Source organism: Globicephala melas, chromosome 9, assembly GCF_963455315.2.
Source record: "Globicephala melas chromosome 9, mGloMel1.2, whole genome shotgun sequence".
Taxonomy (NCBI): Eukaryota; Metazoa; Chordata; class Mammalia; order Artiodactyla; family Delphinidae; genus Globicephala; species Globicephala melas.
Genome location: NC_083322.1, coordinates 58717686 through 58737997, shown reverse-complemented (window position 1 = coordinate 58737997; position 20312 = coordinate 58717686). Strand labels below are relative to the sequence as shown.

The window sequence follows — 20312 nt, the reverse complement described above, 5'->3', positions numbered from 1 at the left end:
GAAGAGGGATAAATTCCTCATAGGCAGGTTACATGGTGCTAGGCATGATAAGTGTCTGTTGAATTCTTCTGCATAAAAATGCAGACTGTCCCATCATTGAAGTAAAGATGACCGTATTTCAAACTTGAAATAAAATTAAACAGGTGGTCAGGTTTCAGCCTAAGCAGTGTTCACCATTTGGGTAGTTGTGAATAGCAGATTAATGGGGACAGGTTCACCAGAACTCTATTGGCATTAGGGTGCTACTGGTAAAATACAAAAACTGTATGTATGAGGAACTTTGGAGAGAGTGGGGTACCAGCTTGCCGTATTTAGGCTTCCTTGACACAAAGAATACACACTTAGGGGAGAAAATCATTCTGTCTCCTTCTTTACGGAACATGCCCTGACCTGACGGGCTTCAGTTCTAGAAGTCACTGGACTGTTCAGGGCCCTGAAGCATGGCAGCAACAACGATGCTGCAGCAATAGAAACCAGCACATGGTTGTGAAGCTCGCGCTGGAGGGAGTGAGGGCCACCCCTGAGATGTTTGATGGGGTCAGAGCATAGGGGAAGGTGGTGGGGCCTGGGTGCTGGAGCTCCAGCCAGCTGCCTTCAGCGTCACAGGCAGTCCGTGGAACCTTATTCATGCACATACTTGCAACTTCTAGAAGCTTCCAGAAAAAAAGTGAGAGAATTTGAAGAACCTGGAAATCTCAAATTGCAGATGGGATGAGAATTATAGAAATACAGTTTATATTATAAACAAGACCTCATTTAACCAGTCTGGTGTGGCTTAGAAAAACCCGGGATTTGATAGGCAGATAGATTAATACACAGAAATAGGGACAATGAATTTGATGACATCAAGCAACATAATATATTGCTACTTGATAATATATTTAATAGCATAAGATATTGCTATTGCACTTTAAAATATAATCTAAATCAAGTATTTGAAGGAGTTTCATGATCTGAAAATATACCTGAGAAAAATGTAGAAAGCCTCCTTAAAGGGTTAAAATACATTCTTCACCTGGGAATTATTAACTCAGAATTCCTCACGAAAAGCAGCCTTCGCTGCAGGTTTTACAAATAACAGCAGTTGGTGGCTAATATTTCTAACCTTTAGTCAGTTTTCTGTTGATGAAAAATCAGAATCAGGGATTATTACTTTTACAAAGAATGTTTAGACATCCCAGTGACATGATCACTATATAAAATATAATTCAAATTATCTCAGTTTAAACACTGACTTTGACAGTTAGTAAAATCATTTAATTTTCTGCTATGGAAACTATTTTAATAATTTTAACCACTTTTTAGATTATATCAATTCTTTGAGATGAAGTACGACGGAGAATGAAAATAATCTTTGTAAATTGAGCTCTATTGCAAAAAATGATTTCCATTCTTCAGTAGGGATATTAACGGATAACCTTTTGAGTGCCTTTTCCTTGTATTTCTCTTCTTCCTCCACCTCTCCTGTCTTCCACAGCTCAAAGAAAACCTAGCTCATGAAAACAGACTCTACTTAATGATCCCCTTCCCTCTGCCATTCTCTTTCATTCACATTCCCAACTTCGCATCTCTGTTCTCATTTTCCTTTTTTCTTTCCGGGGAATGACCACCTCAAAGGATTAATTCAGAACAGGCAGCAGAAAATGGTAACAAGAGTGGGCAAATCAGGATGTGGATTTAAAATCAAGAGGTATTTTAAAGGAGGAGAGTTACTCAAATTAAACATATGTTAAAAATATGGGTTTGTTGTTCATGGCATACCTGCTGCCTGCGATCCCACCCTCATCGGATCAGCCTTCAAGGGCAGAGCATTCCCTAGTGGAATAATAAATAGAGCGGCTTGAGTGGATACGGATCTGAGCAGCCCAGCGAGCTGCCTTTCCTCTTGGTCTGACTTCACTGTTGGAACACAGGTGGTAACTGAACTAGCTGAACTAGTGAAATGGATCGTGGCCCCTCAGGCTCACTGCCAGAGAGAATAGAATTCAGGCTCCAAGTAATCAGGCTTTGGGCATAAAAAATTCTAATATAGGTCTTAGCATTTATACCAAACTTTGTTTTAACTGATATTGCCTGTTTTCCAAGGGATCATCTTTCTTACCTTGATGCATGTGAACTAGGCAGCAAAAATCCACTAGTCTTTTATTTTTTATTATTTTTATTTATTTATTTTTTTATTGCGGTACGCGGGCCTCTCACTGTTGTGGCCTCTCCCGTTGAGGAGCACAGGCTCCGGACGCGCAGGCTCAGCGGCCATGGCTCACGGGCCCAGCCGCTCCGCGGCATGTGGGATCTTCCCGGACCGGGGCACGAACCCGCGTCCCCTGCATCTGCAGGTGGACTCTCAACCAATGCACCACCAGGGAAGCCCCCACTGGTCTTTTAAAAAATATATGCTGTACAGATGCTTACAGTGCTATAGTGCTATTCTTTGGGCTGACCTGTCATCAACTGAGGGGTGTGGCAAATTGTATTCTGCAGGTAAAAACAAAAAGACTTGCCCTATTTCTGCACTTTCATTCTCCCCAATGTACCATACTTTGCAGCTCTCTGCTTTCTCAGAATTATGCTCCCAAACATTATGGATATGAACTACCCACATCTATACTCATTAAAGGTTTTCAGTGGAAACTATGTAAAATAGCAATATATGATTTTCTTGCTCATTTATATCCTTCCTTGCTGTAGAGGAGTTTTGAAGTTGAGAGCAGCAATGTAAGATACTTATGGGTTGAATTCATTCCACTGATAGGCAAGATTCAACAGTCTTGGGTCTCTAAGGATAAGTTTCCATGATATGGACAACATATCCGTAAGGGTTTTGAAATAATATGGGTCTGAGAAGACATTGTTTCTAGAACACAAGAACTACCTAACTAGCTGTGAAATTATTACAGAATAATAGAGGCTAACTGGTTTCCCTTTATACTGTCTATGAAAAATACTACTTGCTAATGAAATGAATAGTGTGGGGTAATAAACAGTTTCTAAGTCCCTTAAGCATTTCATATGTGCCCAATATAAACCATCATATACAAACAACAAAACCTTTTTAACTGTTCATTAAAGCAATCAGGCCCCCAATGTTTGTTTACTAGTTCAGGTTATCACATACAGAAATAAAAATATATTAACACCAAGAGTAACAATGCCCCAAATCAGCAGATATCATATCAGAGGACCTAATGTATATGAAAATTACTATTTGTACAAAGGATAGTTTGAAGGGTATGATTATTTGCTTTTCAAAAAATTCATTTAGTTATCCAGGTCTCCTCTAGCAAGCCATATCTGATTTAAGAACTGGCCTCCTTTCTCCAAGCTGTCCGAATTGGTGATGTTTTATAGAACTTGGCTCAAATGTCCCTCTTACAAAGGGGAGAACATATTGTAATGTTCTGAAGGCAGGAGGTCTGTGTTAAGCCTGTTACAGCAACTTTCGCTATCTAAAGGGGAAAATCAGGTGAAATCAAGTTCTGAAATTTAGCAAGTCCTCACAATTTGACCATATTAAAGAAAGTGCCGTGGGGCTTCCCTGGTGGCACAGTGGTTGAGAGTCCGCCTGCCCATGCAGGGGACACGGGTTCGTGCCCCGGTCCGGGAAGATCCCACATACCGTGGAGCGGCTGGGCCCGTGAGCCATGGCCGCTGAGCCTGCACGTGCCATGAAACAGGTATAGGGCATGATCAGAAGTGTGGCTTGGCAGGTGGGGGAGGTGGAAGGAGGTAGAGCACAGGTACAACCCGGTTGGTGGGCAGCAGGGAGAGCTTTTCCTAAGCACCTTCCTCCAAAGGGAAGTCTTTTCAAGAATTTTAATGGCAATAAGATTGACACATGTTGTCAATGTCTTTGATGACACGATGTGAAAGGAAGCAGGTAAGGACAAAGATGGAGAGACACATGAGAAGGTTGGGGCAGGGGGAGGACAGGCAGTATTGTATTTAAGTGCTTTCCCACTCCCAAAGCAACCCAAAGCCTGCTGCCCCACTCCCGGACTTGCTCCCCTTGACATTCCAAGGTGATTTTGCCTGTCTGTGATGAGCAGTCCTTTAGGGTGGAACGTCATTCTGCAGCAAGCTCACTGGGAAACTGCAGCACTGGCCAGAGACGGGGCGGTCTGCCCTGGGTCAGGAGCGTGAGCCATGTTCAAGCAAGGCAACATGATGACTTGGGCAGGGGAAGAAGGAATCATTCAAGAGAATTCAGGCACGAATAGGTGGCTGGTCCAGAAAACCATGAAGGTATCTCCAAACCCTGAGGTTCTACAATTCTACATATTGCCAGGTCTCGTGGACAAAATATTAACTCATATGAGAAACAAACACCCGAAAAACAAAATGAAAACCAATCCCCTCCCCACCCAATACAGCAGAACACGGTTAGCCTATCTTATAATGGTAACTGGACTGAAATGGAAAGGCAAATCCCAGCTATTTAAAAAACTATTAGAAGGGCTTCCCTGGTGGCACAGTGGTTGAGAGTCCGCCTGCCGATGAAGGGGACACGGGTTCGTGCCCCGGTCCAAGAAGATCCCACATGCCACGGAGCGGCTGGGCCCGTGAGCCATGGCCGCTGAGCCTGCGCGTCCGGAGCCTGTGCTCCGCAACGGCAGAGGCCACGACAGTGGGAGGCCTGCGTACCGCAAAAAAAAAAAAAAAAAAAAAAACTATTAAAAGATGAAACAAAAATACAATCTCTGGTTCCAAATATTAAGTGAGTATGGATGCAGAACTCTGGATCAGTAGTTAAGATTGGCTAATACAATGTCTCTGTTACTAAAACAAAGTTAAATTAATTGTGAAAATCTCCATGAGCCCACACAGATTCTGTTCACAGGACCTGCCCACTCTCCCCGACATTTTTCTTTGTATGTGTGTATAGGGTTTGTGTGTCTGTGTGTGTATACTTTGCGGCACATTTGCTTTGATTGTGGGGCACATTTGCTTTGATTGTGGAGCTCTTTCCAGACATTAAAAGCCACAATTCTAGTTTTTATACCTAGAAAATGCCAAAATGTGTTCCTTTCTGGGGGAATGAAACACTGAGCCCCCTTTAAGGGCAAGCCCTTAGAAGCCCATCAACTGTTGTTTGAAAACTTCTGGCTCTACTTTTGTAGAAACTTTGTCCTGTATTTTCTGAAAGGCTCTTGGATGAACATTCTTCTAGTGCCAATTTTAACACAGCTGAATGCTTTTATTTGTGCTGCAGGTAGCACACATGGTAACAGACATCACTAAATGAATTTCGTTCCCACACAGAAGTTCTTTTCCAGAAGTTGTTTGCCGGCTGCCCAGCTGTGGGATCAGAGGGTAGGATACTGCTGACTTTAGACATAAGGAAGCGGACAGTAGGAGCCGGGCTTTTAGTGATGGAGCCTTTTGGGGCCCTGGGGTAACTGTTACACATCTCGTGCCAGAGAACACAGTGTGCGACATCACTGTTCACACAGAGTCCCTACCAAGATTAAAAACCACATATACAGCAAAATACTTTACTATAATGTAGACCAAGAGTACTTTCCTTTAGAAATAGTACGTGCAGGGGGAAAAGCTGAGTAAGCCCAAGGGAAAACCTGTGCATAAGCTGCTTATCTGTTACTCTTCGCAAGGTGAGGGGATCCTGGCCACACTTTGTGGACTCTAAGGACATTTTGGTCTTTCTCTGCATCATGCTCTGGAATTATTTTTTCCATTTTTTTTTTCATGCTGCCTCTGTAACACAACCTCTTTACATAGTTTATCTCAGGAAATGACAATTGGCTGTCGAATCCCATACAAACTGATTGGATATGACAGCTTAAAGGAATAAATATTCTGCAGAGAAGAAAAGTTTTTCCTTAGACTCTTGTATTTTCAATCTTTTTTATTCCTTCTTAATTTTATTATTTCAATTAGATCATTTAAAAAATCAACACATCACATACCAACCTCCCCTAAGAGCAATCATAAGATTTGATGATTTTTCTGATACACAGGCTAGGGTTTCAAATTTGCATTATTTTATCTACTGAATTAACTATGAATTCTAAACCAAACTAATGCTGCCATGTGTTTTTAAACATCTCTAATCCAAACCATCTGGAGAGGCATGGTTTTGCAAAGGCATCCCTTCCAGGACACTCTGTGGATTTTGTCACTGCTTGAGGTTTTGGCAAACCATCAACATTACTATAATTCTCTTTTATAAAATATAGCTTTTGACTAGGATTTTAGAGTCTTGGGTGTGTGCGTGCAGACACTTTTTGCTCTTGTCCCTTTCTCTTTCCAGAAGACCATATTTAAAACAAACTTATTTTAAAGAAATAAAGGTTTTTTTTGTATAAGGAATACATTTAACTTCAACCATTCAACATAATGCTAGACAGCGTTCTCAAGAAGCAAAGAACACACCTTATTGTACATAGATGCTGGAAATACTTTTTAAAACAAGTCAAAAGGAGAAAACTTATCAACTTTAGAGAAGAGCAACTACAAAAAGTATAAATATAAAATGATTATGGCAACAATGATCTGTAGCATGTGACTAACTCAATGCATTTATGAGATTACAATAAAAAATTGACTAAGCTAAATCTTTCACCTAAGAAAAGCAACATCTCGTTTAATTCTTTGGCTACTAATGAACACATCATTTAAAAATTACACATCAGGGACTTCCCTGGTGGTGCAGTGGTTAAGAATCTGCCTGCCAATGCAGGGGACACGGGTTTGAGCCCTGGTCCGGGAAGATCCCACATGCCACGGAGCAACTAAGCCCATGTGCCACAACTACTGAGCCTGCGCTCTAGAGCCTGTGAGCCACAACTACTGAGCTCATGTGCCACAACTACTGAAGCCTGTGTGCCTAGAGCCCGTGCTCCACAGCAAGAGAAGCCACCGCAATGAGAAGCTCACGCACCACAATGAAGAGTAGCCCCCGCTGGCTGCAACTAGAGAAAGCCCGCGCGCAGCAACGAAGACCCAACGCAGGCAAAATAAATAAATTTATTAAAAAAAATTATAAATCAGATGTAAGCATGCTAAAAGCAAAGGGTGGACCACTTGTCACAACAAAGGTTAAAAAAACTTTCCCCGGAAGTAAGGATGATTCTCCTTCCACAAATTCTCTTTGATAATAATGCTTTCAAATAATTTCAAAAGTTAAAGAATGGAAAGGTCAGCTTTTTTGTTGAGCCACTGTCTGAAATAAATTAGACACAAAGTAGAAGGTTTTGGGCAAGTTTATAACGGGGGAAAATGTCTATTCTTTAGAAGCAGATGGCCTGAAATCCAGAGTGAGTCTGTGCCTAGAATGTAAGGACGCCAAAAAAACGCACAGGCACTCACTCAGAGGTGGTGGCATCCTAGAACACTCCTGGCAGATGCTAACATGATCTGGGGTACCATGAGAGTCCACTCCTGGCTTCTGTTTCCTTTCCTGGAATGGGTTCCTCCACACCCACACCTCTGAGGGACAGGGCTGCCTTTCTGAGACTTCTTTCCTTTTAGACCACCTGGTATAATTTAAACCTGCTCCTGCCTAAAATGTAGGATAAAGGAAAAGCACAATCTGAGATTTCAGAGGATGGAAGATGGAAGCCCCACCTGGGGGGCCTGGACCCAAGTCTTTAGGAGAGAGAGCTCTTAACAGAGACGCTAATCTAGTCTTAGCTGCAAGTAGAACACTGGTCAGCCCCACCTTCCTTACTCTTGCTTCAAGGTCTACAGAGTGAGTCCAGCGTGGCAAGTGGCCAGCGAGTCTATACAGAATTCAGTGCAGCCATGTGAGCTATGTTAGAGACCAGTGGGTTCCGTTATGTAGCCTGTGCCTGAGGCAAACAATCAGTGTAAGTAATTAAGGCACGGAAGCAAATGCATCTGTACCCAGTACACGGTGGAAGCAGAAATAGCAAGGATGCTACTTCAGCCATGTGTACCGATACAACAGTACCAGTTATCAAAATACTGAGATTATTTTGTACTTGTCAGAAAACAACTAGGGCATGGCAGGGATGGGGGCAAACTGAAGAGTTCTTGTGGAGAGGGGACGGCCTCTTCTCAGCTCTAGCCTATTGTTGCTTGAGGACCTGGCCATACTGGGTACCCCATAAATGTCTGTTGAACGAATGAATCTAAGTTAGGTGAAATTGCTTTGCAAAATACTCAAGCAAGGAAAATAAGAATACCAAAGTTTAAGCTTCCTGCCATGGGATGGACTAAAATGCGGTAATAGGGAAACAACCAAATGTAAAGAGAATACTTTTATCTTTTCAAAGCATATTCACCTACTGCTACGCACAGAATTATGTTCCCCTAATCCCCAATGTGATGGTATTTGGAGATGGGGCCTCTGGGAGGTAATTAGGTTTAGATGAGGTCATGAGGGTGAAGCCCCTGTGATGGTATTAAGACATCAGAAGAGCTCACTCTCTATCTTCATGTGAGGACATACCTAAAAGGCAGTGGTCTGTAAGCCAGGGAGAGAGTCCTTACCAGAAACCAAAATGACTGGCACCTTGATCTTGAACTTTCCAGCTCCAGAGCTGTCAGAAAATTATTTTCTGTTGTTTAAGCCACCCAGTCTATGATATTCTGTTATGGCAGCCTGAGCAGACTAACACACCTATATTATCTCTTTTATCCTCACAATAATCCTAAGAGGTAAGGAGAACCCCATTGGTATTCAACCCAGACCCCTGAAAACACCCATTTCCCTTAGACCAAGCTCTTGTGACCTCAGTCAATGGTGAGGTAGCAGGGTGGTGAGCACAAGGGGAGTGACAGGCCGGAAACCTTGCTCATGCTGTTGTCTGGAGCTCGATGCACAGCACCAATAATTACTGGGCAATTCCTCGATGAAGCACAACCACAGAAAGCCCAGTTCAGACCGTTTTAGCACAGTGCACGGCAAGAGGAGGGAAGGGCATTTCGAGAACTGAATAAAATCTTCAATGTTGGGTTCTGTGCCTCCAACTCCCTTGGACATTAATGGGGCAGACCAAACGCTCTTAAGTCTTAGGTAGCTTTGTAATAATGTTAAACTTCAGCTTGAATTTAAAAACAATGTGTTCAAAGGTGGACTCTCATGGCATCCCCTGCATCTAATAGCTCACTTGGTCACGTGTCAGGTACACAGCTCCCTCACTGCTATTTCCAGATGAGGAATCGTCTGATACAACCTCTTGGCTATAATGCTGCTGCTAACTCTCATCTCCCTAGATGTGTCCCAATGATCAGTTTTGCTTCTTCTTAATTTTTGGAGAAGATTCTAGAAAGCAGGCAGATAAAGAATGAGAGCTGGCAAGGCAGTTTCTCTGCTTCCAGCTTCCTGAGCCAAAACAGAAAAAGAAGTTCCTGCTGTTTGGTTTAATAACAATCAGTGTCTAGCTCAAGCCTCGCTCGTCGGACCAGTCATACTCAATCGGCATAAAAAAAAGTGTTCCCGAGTGTCTGCATTTCATTTCAGCATGTACGTGTAAACTCCCTTTTCTTTTTTCCTAAAGACGCAAAATAGCCCTGCTGTGCTGCTCTTCTTGTCTGATCCATGTAACCTGCATCTTTTAGGTAAGAGTTTAATTCTACCTTTATTGTTGCATGTATTCCTTAATTATCCATAACTGTGTACTTTGAAATGTGCATCACAATCTATACAACAACAGTGAGGTTTCCTCTTTTGGGTTTCTCCATCCTGCAGTCCACCCAGCATTGCCTTTGAAAACTAGGTCTTCCATTACTTAGCACGGCCTTGTCTGTGGAGTTTATTCTGCAATTACTAAGCACCTATCATGTGCCCTCACTTTGTCATCCCAGGAACTCATATTGAATACGTAACCCTAGTTGTCAAAGAACTTTCCATTCATTCATCCCTTCTCTTTTCCGACCTCTACGGAGTAACCACTCCTTGCCACATTGAAGAGAAAAGCTTAGAAAATGACTTCTTAAAAAAAAAAAAAAAAAAAATCAGTCAAGCCGTAAGGAAGTTACCTGTCCTTTAATTTAAAAAGAATCCTCAGGGCTTCCCTGGTGGCGCAGTGGTTGAGAGTCCACCTGCCGATGCAGGGGACATGGGTTCGTGCCCCGGTCTGGGAAGATCCCACATGCCGTGGAGCGGCTGGGCCCGTGAGCCATGGCCACTGAGCCTGCGCGTCCGGAGCCTGTGCTCCGCAACAGGAAAGGCCGCAACAGTGAGAGGCCCACGTACCACAAAAAAAAAAAAAAAAAAGAATCCTCAAGTCAAATTCTAACACTTCGCTGGTCATAATATACCTAGGAAAATTCATTTAATTTATATCTTTGTGTCCATAGCTGTTCTGTTCGTTTAGATTATAGCCCACAGTCTGAGCCGGGGGAGGAACAAAAATTGATGGGAGAAGAAATCAAGTTTAATGCAATAAACCTCACAGTTCCACCAGAGACTAGGGGAAGTCTTCTCTCCACGACATGACAACAATGCCTCAACAACTGTCCCAGGGTCACTCAGCAGTGTGGTCAGCTAGGAACAGAGCTGCCAGTCCTGCCTTTCTGTCCACTCCCCTCACCAGCAGCCCACATTCTCTCCCGGGTTCCCATCACTCCTCACAGCAAGGGTGGGGATGATGAGGTCAGCAGGCACTCACACGAAACCGAGCACTGGATGGCTAACGCTGTAGCTGTAATCTCACCTGTAACCTTTATAGAATCTTAATGAGAAGCGAAGCCACACATGGGGGGAAAAGTCAGCTGAGGATTTTAAACACTGGCGCAAATGAGGCTCGTTCACTTCACATTCTGCTTCCCCCCCACCCACCCACCACCCACCCCCCGCCCCCCGCCCCCTGCCCCCGAAATCAGAAGAGCTTCAGGTCTGTGTCAGTTTCAGGTCATTGTCAGATAATCCTCAAAAAGCGAATGCCAAGAACAAAGAAACCAAATCAGGAAAAAAATAAAAACCTCTGACCAAGCCAAGCCTCTAAATATAGCTTTTCCACTTACCTCAATGCAGATAATTCTAAGATATATATTTCTGATTCTATTCATTGCATTTAAAAGAGAAAGACCACACCAGGGTAAGCAATGCAGGGTGGTCAGACACATAATCTAATGACAGTGTGTGGAAGCCACTACAGAAGACAGCAGGAGCACTGCCAGATGGTGCGGTGGGGCTGAGTGGCTGATTTCTATGCAGAGTTGCCGATGTTTTCCAAGTACGGATGGCTCTCATTGAAATGAAAATAGAAAATGCAGGACCAGAGCCCACACTAAACATTCAGTTCAGTAAAGACAGAAAACTGCCCACGAAAGTGGAAGGTACTTGGCCTTGCTATATTCTCAGTAGAGCGAGAGGAGCCTTCCTCCTGCAATCTTTTTACCGTTAGGCTAAAAGCCTGTCAGTCTTTGCAAAGGAAAACGGAACTGATAGCTGCGTCTTGTGCGTTTGTTTTCTAGGGCCTGAAACGATGCTTTTCTGAGCCATAGGATTTGTTTGCAACTATACACTTGGCGAAAAATATGAAGAATCAAGAGATCAGCAAGAAATGGCTAGCGAATGTGATTCTTCCAAAATGATAAAAGTACAGTTGTCATAAGGCACCCGTAGCTCCTCACCTCCAGTCCTCTTTCTTACTAAGAAAACGAATTTTGAAATTATTGCAACATCATAGGAGAATGTGGCAGCACATTCATTCTACCCAAGTTCAGTGAGATAATGTCTGGAAAGGACCAATTGTAGTAAATAAGCTTCACCAACGAACAGGAAGGATACAAGAAGAAAAGTGATAGGTCAGTGAGCGGCGGTTTTGGTTTTTCTCATGTCTATTTTAGTTCTGTGGGCTCTCCAAATTCCCCCCTGCACTACCATGGTTAGTGCACGGTAACCAAACTGCTCTTACTACTTTTTCCCTCCACCTCACCAACATCCACTAAGTCACCTACATCTTCCCTGGCTGCCTAAGTTATCCCTGCTTTGGTCTCCCAACAGCTCAGTCATACTCAGTATCACGGCACTTTTGTTTTCCTTTGGCAGTCACTGATGTTTACCTGGAGGTGATCCGAACTTCACGGAGATCAACTACAGCAAGGTGTGTCATTATCCCAAAAGAAATGGCACTGTCCAATGCATGCTGTGTCGTGTTCAATGGGGTCTTGAGTCCGCTCCTGGAAAAACAACTCTGGGTCTTCTGACCACCACAGAAGCAGATCCCACCAATAAGTGAGCTCAAGGAAATAAGTATGTGTGGGAGGAGGGTTGGGGCGTGGAGGTCTCCACCTCCTCCACGTGAGGTGAAGCGGGAGGGGGAAGGGAGTTGGTAGGAAATTTCTCAAATAGGGTCAGGTGGGAAGGCATCAGAGTAACAAAGGCAAAAAACGCCACTCTAGTTTGGGCCAAAGGGGAAAAAGGAATGATGGCCATACTTCCAAATAAAGAAGCCAACTAGGTTCATCACCTATCATCCCCTTTCTTCATCTCTCCTCTACATTCCAGTGGTTTTCAACTATTGCTGCATCTTCAACTCACTTGGGAGCTTTGTAAAAATGACCAGACTGTGCCCCAGATTAATTAAATCAGAATCTCTGGATGAAACGCAGGCATCAGGAGGTCTTAAAGTCGCCCAGGTGACTGCAATGATCAAGTAAGATGGAAAACACATCTCTGTTCCATTTTTCTCTCTTCACTTCTCCCCAGACCCCCATGCCACACACCTGCGTGGTGTTAACTGGCTGAATTCCTGACTAGTGCAGCAGAAGGCAATACACAGGCTTCAGAGTAAATATGAGCTGACTTCAATCCTGGCTTTGCCATTTACGGGCACCTGCCCGGGTTCATGGCCTCTCTGAGCCACAGTTTCTCACCCGGGGAGTAATGGTAGCTTACCACGATGAATGTAGATTCTTAAAACATGTAAATATGTTTTTTATTTTCAGAGATCAATGTCACAGAGACATTCCCCATGTCCTCAAACTATTGTTTTTTTCTCACCTCTTAGGAAAGCTCCCACTCAAGGTCTAATAATTTCAAAGTTGATCACTCCAGGTATATTTGCTTATTAGCCCAAAATGATCTGAAATCAGTAGGACTTTAGGAGTTGTGAAAGCAATCTCCTGGATTGCTCTGAGGTGAAATCCAGGTATGATGCTTAATTTTATGTGTCAACTTGGCTAGGCTACAGTCCCTAGTTTTTTGGTCAAATACAAGTCTAAATGTTGGTGTGAAGGTATTTCGATGTGATTAACATTTAAATCAGTAGACTGTTCCTTTGCACATGTCACTTAACCCCAAAGTTTAAAAGTATTAGAATTCTCCCCTTTCTCAGTGAGAATGCTAGTAGAGTTTAGAACCCCCAGCTGCTTCTGGTCACCAGATGAAGCGAAGATAATAGTAGGAATCTGGGGAATACAGAGATAGTTTAGTCAGCATCTTTTGTTAGGATATTCAGAGTACTTCTGACTTTAAAAAAAAAATCAAGGGTATATCTTCTAAAACACATATATTGGAGCATTTAAGGGGGCAACTAAAAATAAGGTTAAATGCATTTTGGTGAAGCTTTTAGTAAATGATCCCAAAGATACCAGGAGATGAAAGAATGCTCCTTTCAGTCAATACTTGTATTAACCATTGTGTGATAAAACAGATAATTTGAAAATTCCAGTTAATTCCGCAGACTTTTGTAAGTTGCCTCTTCACTCAGCATTATTAGTTCCTACTGACCTGCTGCTGTGCAGTGTTATGAATATTAAGCACATTATCAAATTGTTATTACCACAGGCTACCTTTCGTCAGTTAATATAATAAAATATTTAAATTATGATAAACATTATGTACTTCGACCAAAACAATATAGTGTCACTTCTTAAATTTAAAAAAATTCAATATATGCTTTATACAATACCAAAATAGCTTAAATGGCACTGTTTTTCAAAAAATGTGCTTCTGCTTATCCCATAATCCTTTTAGTATTTTCTTGGTAATTCAGCAAAACTCTTTAAACTGAATAAAATTAGGATTTTGTGCTTCTATGCTTACAGAAAGAGCATATCAGACTGACAAATTTGATAATCTAAAAAAAAAGAAAGAAAAAACTGTTCTTATTTCAAAGGTTCAAAAAATAAAGGTTATTTACTATGCAGACCAGGACTTCTTGTTTTTAAGATAGCAAATTAGAAAAACATGGTCAGAGTTAGAGGTTACTCAATCAGGTTGAAGCTGGGACTTTTACTCCAGCAGCTCTTGTTCCCCAAATTATATCTGATAATGTTCTAAAGTCTAAACATATTTTAGTTCAAAAAGATACTCAGCTCTCAGATATAAAATGGCACTAAGCTTCCAAATATCAACAGGTTTACCCACCCTCTTCAACTAATGTATCTGTTTTCAGAGTAATCTGCCACTCAGGACCTCTGAATCATAATATTTGAGGAACTGAAACTTTGAGCTAAACCGTTTGTTTGCATTTTCCTGTGCATAATCACAGGAGAGGGGCATTAATAAAGGGGTTGGTGTATTGGCCACTACCAAGGCCTATTATTTCAGCAGAGTCATGGCAATAGGGCAAAGCCGAGTGTGTGCAACTGTGACATAATTTCAGCCTGTATTGTGTTGAATGGAAGAGAAGACCAATGTGTCAGCAGATACAAGCAGTAAAATATCCCAGACTAGTTGCAAACCGGAAACAGTATCTATATTTCTCAACAATTCAAGAAAGATAGTGATAAATCTTACCTTAAACTGGCTACAAAAGTATTATTACCTGTAAAGCAAGATGGTACCCGTAAACTTAAAATTGGCAAAATCCCATTGAACTGCATTTCAGAGAGAGGAGGGAACTTGAAATGGTACTGTTTTGAGGGTGTCCACAAGCGTGGGCAAGCATACGTTCCTGCTAAGCAGAGGAAGTGGTACACCCGGATTTCTTCCTAAGTGCGAGGTCTTTAGAAACTCATCCTCATGGGGGCTGTTTTAAATGGAAAGAAAATGACACACAGTCCCCAACTAGGCTTCTGAACTGTTTGCAGAGGGTTGCCACTTTCCCCAGACATTAGGTTACTGTGGGGGAATTTTCCAAAGTTGTCAACAATTCCATTTTTAAACTCAGTTCTTCCTCTCCACATAAAACAGATGCGAGGCAGCATGAGCTATATTTGGTCTAACAGGAGATATAAGGTTTTTTACATTGCTGACTCCTACCTGACAGTGGAAGACGTATTCTGGTGTGGTTTTCTTAAACTTCATGTTCCAAACCAAGGCCACTCCATCTGGTTCATGGGGAGCATCTTCGTTGTTGTTGTAGGAAGCGACCATCAGCTCGGGGTACTGGATGGAAGAGGTCACAAGGATGGCTTATGCCAAGATGACAACACAAGGAAAACATTCTTATTCCAACAGACACATGCTATATTACATACTTTCAATGGCACTTTCTTTTTAAGCTGTGGCATACTTAATACCAACCTCACGTCTCAACCCACTGCAAGCTGGTTTCTACTCCCAACAAACGTTCCACGTGTGCTGCCATACTCACTAATGACCACTAAACTGCATGCTCTGCTGGATCTCTCTGGGTTATATGACATTTGGGCTACTCCCTCCTTTCTCCTGTGTTGGCTTCGAAGACATCTTTCTCTCCTGATCTTCTTCCAAACCACTCTTTTCAGTCCCTACGGTTTCTTCTATTACCTATATTCCAAGGGGGGCTGTGTTCTGCCCTTATTTGTCTCTATCGACACACTGTCCCTGGGTGAACTCATCAATAGCTTTAATAAGCATTAATACATTGACAATGTTCAAATCTTTATCTCTAGGCTTGATTTCTCTCTGAGGTGCAGATTTTACAGCTACTGGGGATTTCTCAAGGCTGTCCACAGACACCGTCAGATGCAGTGCATAGGAAAGCGAGCTTGCTGCCTTCTACAAAAACCTACTGCTCTTTCAACATTCCCTCTTCCGACATTCATCCCTTTAGTGCTTTGCACTGACATTACCTAGCTGTCCAGGCCAGACACTCCACGTTCATTTTTTACTCCTCCCTCTTTCTCATCTTCACACACTGTGTTTCACTACTTCCTCAATGGTAATTCAAATGCGTGTTTTCTTTCTATCCTTAAGATCAGAGGGCTCCTAAATGAATTTCTTGTCTGGATGAAAACAGTTTTTTAAATGGCTTCCTGCTTCCAGGCTCGCCATGCCTTACCCTCACCTACTCCACTCTTCATCCTTTGTCAATATGATTTTACAAAACATACATTTGGCTAAGTCACTCCTCTGCTTAAAATACTTCAATGGCTCATCATTACTTTCAAGATAAAATCCAGGTCATATAGGATCCTTCATCATCTGTTATTTTCTACTTTCTCTGCTTAATCTCTTACAACCTTCCCTCCCTCCTCCCAACCCCACTCTATGACCCAGCCTCACTGGGCTAGTTCTGAGGTTCATAGGTACAGCCTCTGTACCACGAGTCTGATACTCACTCTCATTGGAATGCCTCTTCTGTGTTGGTTACATCATTAACTTATTCGTTAAGACTCGATGCAGGCACCAAGTCCTCCAGACAATCCTATCTAACTATCCACCACCCCTCCTTGCCTCTCAGCAGCTCCCTTAGCAATTACGTGTGTCCCCCTATTAAAGCACCTGTCAAACTGTATTACGGCTTCTCCTGGTCTATGTCTATTACTAGATTGTAAGCTCTTTGAGTATAGGGACTTGTTTTTATTGACCTCTGAATCCAGAGTACAGTAAGTCCTAGCACAATAAACTTGTGCCAAAATCTGTTGAATTACAAATGCTCTTTCTTATGTTAGTAACCCTGTGCTCGGCGGCAAGACCTTATCTTTAATCCTTTGTTGTTAAATAACACCAACAATTAAAAGCTCAAGTAAAAGAAACACAAGTAGTAAAATAACAAAGAGGACTCTACAGTGAGTAGAAATACCTACTCACTGTACATGAACTCTGTGCTGAGTGTTATAAATAAACTGAGGCTGAATCTCATGGCAGGTACTCAGGAGTTAGAGTACATTTCATGAAAATGTCATTCCTACCTGGGATTCCCATAAGGCAGCTCCGTTAAAAATAGCATCAGGATTATAGCAGATCATATCAGTCTTTGCTCACAGGTAATTTTTCCCTTCTTTTTCACAACACTGCATATATTTAACATAAGATTGTCTGTATAAATTTGAACATCAACTTTTTTTCTATCAAAAATAATTAAACCTAAGTCTTCTATGTGATTGTAGTCATTCTTTGAGCTCCCTCAACTTAAGAAAGCTGCAGAGAGTTACAACTCGCCAGTTGGTACAGAGAAAGTATAAGCCTACAACGACACACACGTATGTGGCCACCAGGGGAAAGTAATCATTCTTTATTAGAAAACACTCCTCAGCGGATGAATCAAAGGCCTGTTAAGAAAGGCCTTTGATTCGAAGCCCATTCAAAGAAACTAACATCCAGATAAACACAGAAGTCTCCAGACTGCCCATCTGAAGTTTAACTATGTCACATGTGAAAAGGCAACTCTATAAACATCAACACCACTACCACAGTGGCCAATGGACAGCCAGATGTGTCTGGAATAATATCCCACAGCTTCACATCTGGGTCTCATCGCTGGCTCCCACTTGCAGTTCTTCTTTTTTCATTAAAAAAATATTTTACATTATTGGGTTTAAAACTCCTTTAGAAAACAGGGAGAATTTCTGTAAAATACCAGTGAAATGCTTTTGGTGAAATATCTATAACTAGGATCAAAAGGCCTAAAGATACTGATTAACTCTTATCTCTTGAAAGTGTTTGTGATTTCAAAGTCTCCTCTAGTATGTTTGTTTGAACATGACTAATCGTATTTTCTTATTTTCCAATAAAAAGTAGTAAATCTCTGCACGATTATTTAAACTTTAAAGGTTAAAATTATTACCTTAAAGGGAATATTACCTACTAGGAAGTTTGTGATTACTCACGGGGCTGAATTATCTAATATTTAACCTAGGAGAATTTTACCCGGAAATTACCAGATCTGCTCTCAAGCTGCTTTTTCTTATAAAGAAATAAAATCTGACATTTATTGGCGAGGAAGGAACCAACATGTTTTAAGAGCCATTATGTGCCAGACACTGGGCTGGGGAACATGTTCACTCATTTGATCCTTACAATTCTCTAAAGTAAGCAATGGTTTTCCCACTTCTACAGACAAAGAAGCCAAGGGTCCCTGGGTAAGGAACTTGTTCCAAGTTAAGTTGCTAATAAATGATAAAGTGAGACCCTGCTTGAAGTCTATTTGGTTTCAAAGACCATGTCCCTTCCAGCCCACTGTGGCATGCGTCAAGGGCCCCCTCCCCCCATGCATATGAGAGGCACTGGTGCCAGGTAAAATGGGGGACACGAATTTCAACAGTAACATGCTTTGCTTTATAGGAGCTCATCACTTAGCAGAGGGAGGTGAGACACATGTATGAATAACTACAACACAAATATAAAAGCAGAACATGCTAAGATGGAGATACAAAAGGAGTTCTATCAAAGCACAGAGGAGGAAGATAACTACTTTAGTGGGAATGGGGTATGGTAGGGAGAGATATTGGAAAGGACTTCTGAGAAGAAATGAGACTTGACTGGGCCCTGTTAAATGGCTAGGTGATTAGGAGAGAAGTGAGAGGAGAGTATAGACGAGGGTAAATATTGTATAGTCAGGTAAATATTGATGCAGGAAATCTCTCTTGGGTGTCTGCCTGGTTCACAGTGATTCTCCCAATCTTTGGAGATTACCTCAATACACAGGTGTCTAACTTCCCAGGGCCAATTAATTCATTGCAGGGTTCATACCTGACCCAGCTGGGGCAATCACATTCTCTAACTTGGCTACTGTAACTTTTGAGCTGAGACACAGAACCCATGGGCTGGCAAGTGAGTCAGCTTATGACAGCATCTTATTGGTGGAGCCTCTCGAGCTGCCCAGATTTATACTCCTGAGCCCCCGTTCTTCATCTCTTCCGTGGATTCCCTGAGCACCCTAGCAGCTCTCGAATAAATTTCCCTTCTTCCTGAAGGTAGCCAGGGGTAAAGTTTTCTTGACTAATGCAGTGGAGAACATATTCAGGAGACAGTAGGTTGTAGCACCTGGCTGGGAGGCAGGTGATACGAAGAGATGAAAAAGATACAAGGGCTGCAGATGCCTCAGGGCATCCTCACAGAAGTCACCGAGTACAGGCTAATGATTTTAGACTTCACTCTGGGAGACATACTCTGCAACTACTAATAGTACTAATTCTACTACTACTTTAACATTTATTGAGTATTTTTTATATACTAGACAGTTTTAAAACTCGAAGTGTTTTAAATACATTTACTCATTTAATACAATAAGCATGTGAGCTAGGTATGATTATCATTTTATGAGTGAGGAAACTTAAGCCAAAAAAAGTCAGGTAATTTGCTCAAGGTGACACTGAGAGCAAATAAGTAATCTTCACAAATAGTAAACTGGAAAAGTACTTACAATGACTCAACAGTGTAGAGAATTGAGGCAGGGAGACCAGTTAGGAAGCTATTTCCTAATATAAGCACAAAGTGGAGGCCATGACATAAAGTAGGTATCAACTCCACATGTAAGTGGATTTGAATTGATCACAGTGGGGGTCTTTTTGCTACCGTAAATTTGATTGGGTTTTGCAATTAAATGAGTTATCAAAAATTACTTGAAGAGGGATGGGGGAGGAATGGAGTAGGAAGTTGGGGTTAGCAGATGTAAGCTATTATATAGAGAGTGGATAAACACCAAGGTTCTACTGTATAGCACAGGAAACTATATTCGATATCCTATGATAAACCATAATGAAAGAGAATATAAAAAGAATGTATATATATGCATAACTGAATCACTCTGCTGTACAGCAGAAATTAACACAACATTGTAAATCAACTTTACTTCAATTAAAAAAAAAATGACTTGGCTTTGTATCTTGGATGACTCCAAGGTTAGAGGATGCAACTTACATATGAGAGGAATATACATGGTGGGAGTGAGATCATAAGTCTGGTTTTGTATATGTCTGCCAAATCTGTCATGTGATATGTGGATAGTATTATTGACCCCCTGTGCTAAACAATATTCAGTGAATAGCAAAGTTGACATAATTCCCCAAGCACCCAAATGTCTTCCAAGGAATAATGTTTGGTGGATATTTTGCAAATATCGCAAAGTTAAAGTGTTCTTGTTTAAGAAGTACAAGACGTCACAGCAAAGCTATGCAGGAATCTTACCGTTTCTTCCTTTTTTCCCCTCTGTTCCATTCTGTTCCACTCATAATCATCCTAAGCATACACGCCTCTACTAGACGCTAAGACTATGCCTCTATCCTTT

The 20312-nt window shown here is 41.8% G+C and overlaps 1 protein-coding gene across 5 annotated transcripts in view; it reads right to left on the bottom strand.

The window, feature by feature from the left end:
* The window catches only part of DYNC1I1 (dynein cytoplasmic 1 intermediate chain 1), a 335916-nt gene that overhangs the window by 103729 nt on the left and 211875 nt on the right, over positions 1-20312 (bottom strand). For all 5 annotated transcript variants that reach the window (XM_060304623.1, XM_060304625.1, XM_030857238.2 and 2 more), the window contains one exon: positions 15140-15265. In XM_060304623.1, coding sequence (XP_060160606.1) covers positions 15140-15265 — 126 coding nt within the window. The remainder of the gene's footprint in view (positions 1-15139; positions 15266-20312) is intronic.